Genomic DNA, 1,270 nt, shown 5'->3' on the forward strand with positions numbered 1-1,270 from the left:
TCATGAAGCGAATTTTTTTTTTTAATGTCTACAATGTGAAAAAAAAAGTTTCACTTTTACCGTGGTTTCAAATAACCACACAAGCCATTTTAGTAAAAAAGATCCACGTAACACCTTATGCCCTTATTCACGAAGAGAAAGAAGTCTTCAAAAAGTTTTCAAAAGCATTAACGTTAGGTAGCTAAATAATCAAAGCTTTGCCGTAAATTAGCACTTGGCAGGTATTGTTTATGTATATGATAAGAATCACAACAGTTTTCACAATTCTTTTATAGAACACTTGTTCTTATTTTATTTCTAAGTTTTCTAATAAACATTTTCCATCTATTACTTTGCGTGAGTTTGCGCCTTTCTCATTTGAGTGAGGATATTAGACAACTCCTCACGCTTCCTCTTTGCACGGATGTGTGTGCCTAAGCGACGTTTCAAGAATTTCAGAGCACGTTTATCCTTTGAAACTTTCAATAATTCCATGGTTCTCTTCTCATAGGGAGCATGTCCAACAACTTCACGAACCAAGTCGCGCATGAATTTAGTATGCCGTGTTTGAATCTGAAGGCATTTGCTATTAATACGTATGTAAGAATATTTATTTTAATTACTTACGTTCTTCAAACGGGATCCTCGAAGACCTTTAACCTTTTTGTCTCCAGTATATTTAACATTCTTTACCTTAGATGTTTTATGTCCCTTGTTGAGACCAACGCAAAGTTCGTATCGTACAGCCATTATTGCTGAAAACAATCGATATAGGGAACATAATTTACCAAACAATTCGTAATGTAATAAGAAAATATTGCATCAAATGTCTCCTGAATTACTAGAGAATTCGATTTTGTGATGCAAGTAATATTTTCTGATTTTCATTAGATATTTCAACAACAACCTACCTTAGCAGTTGTCAAAAGGCGGAAAGAACGTTGTGCCGACAACGACTTTCTGAAGTTTCCCATTTTCATTAAAGCATTGCCAGCATAAATTATTTTTGTAATAACACTTGAAGCGTTGCAGTTAGTAAATTTCATTAAACAGTCAAGAAAAAAATTGATTAAATTATATAAAATTATATAGAACTATATAGCAAATCAGTCCACTTTTCAATAATACTTTATGGAAAAATTACAGAAAACTCGAAAATCTTTGCTGAATGGAACTTATTACAATAGATACACATTGTATACATTTCTAACAATAAATTGTCATTGTGGTGGTTTGACAGAGCTTTTCACTCGCACACACAATTTGAAGAGGCAGCATGTTCATACATATA

At 32.7% G+C, this 1,270-nt stretch overlaps 1 protein-coding gene across 1 annotated transcript; it reads right to left on the reverse strand.

Moving 5' to 3' along the window:
• Positions 1–264: 264 nt before the first annotated feature.
• Positions 265–1,006, reverse strand: RpL36 (ribosomal protein L36). Its single transcript, XM_014239522.3, has 3 exons — positions 891–1,006; positions 607–734; positions 265–552 (listed from the first exon to the last, which is right to left on the reverse strand). Exons 2-3 carry the CDS (start codon positions 727–729, stop codon positions 328–330), a joined length of 348 nt encoding a protein of 115 aa, XP_014094997.1. The 5' UTR covers positions 730–734; positions 891–1,006; the 3' UTR covers positions 265–327.
• Between the last annotated feature and the right edge of the window lie 264 nt (positions 1,007–1,270).

The sequence above is a fragment of the Bactrocera oleae genome, chromosome 5, assembly GCF_042242935.1.
Source record: "Bactrocera oleae isolate idBacOlea1 chromosome 5, idBacOlea1, whole genome shotgun sequence".
In the NCBI taxonomy this organism is placed as follows: domain Eukaryota; kingdom Metazoa; phylum Arthropoda; class Insecta; order Diptera; family Tephritidae; genus Bactrocera; species Bactrocera oleae.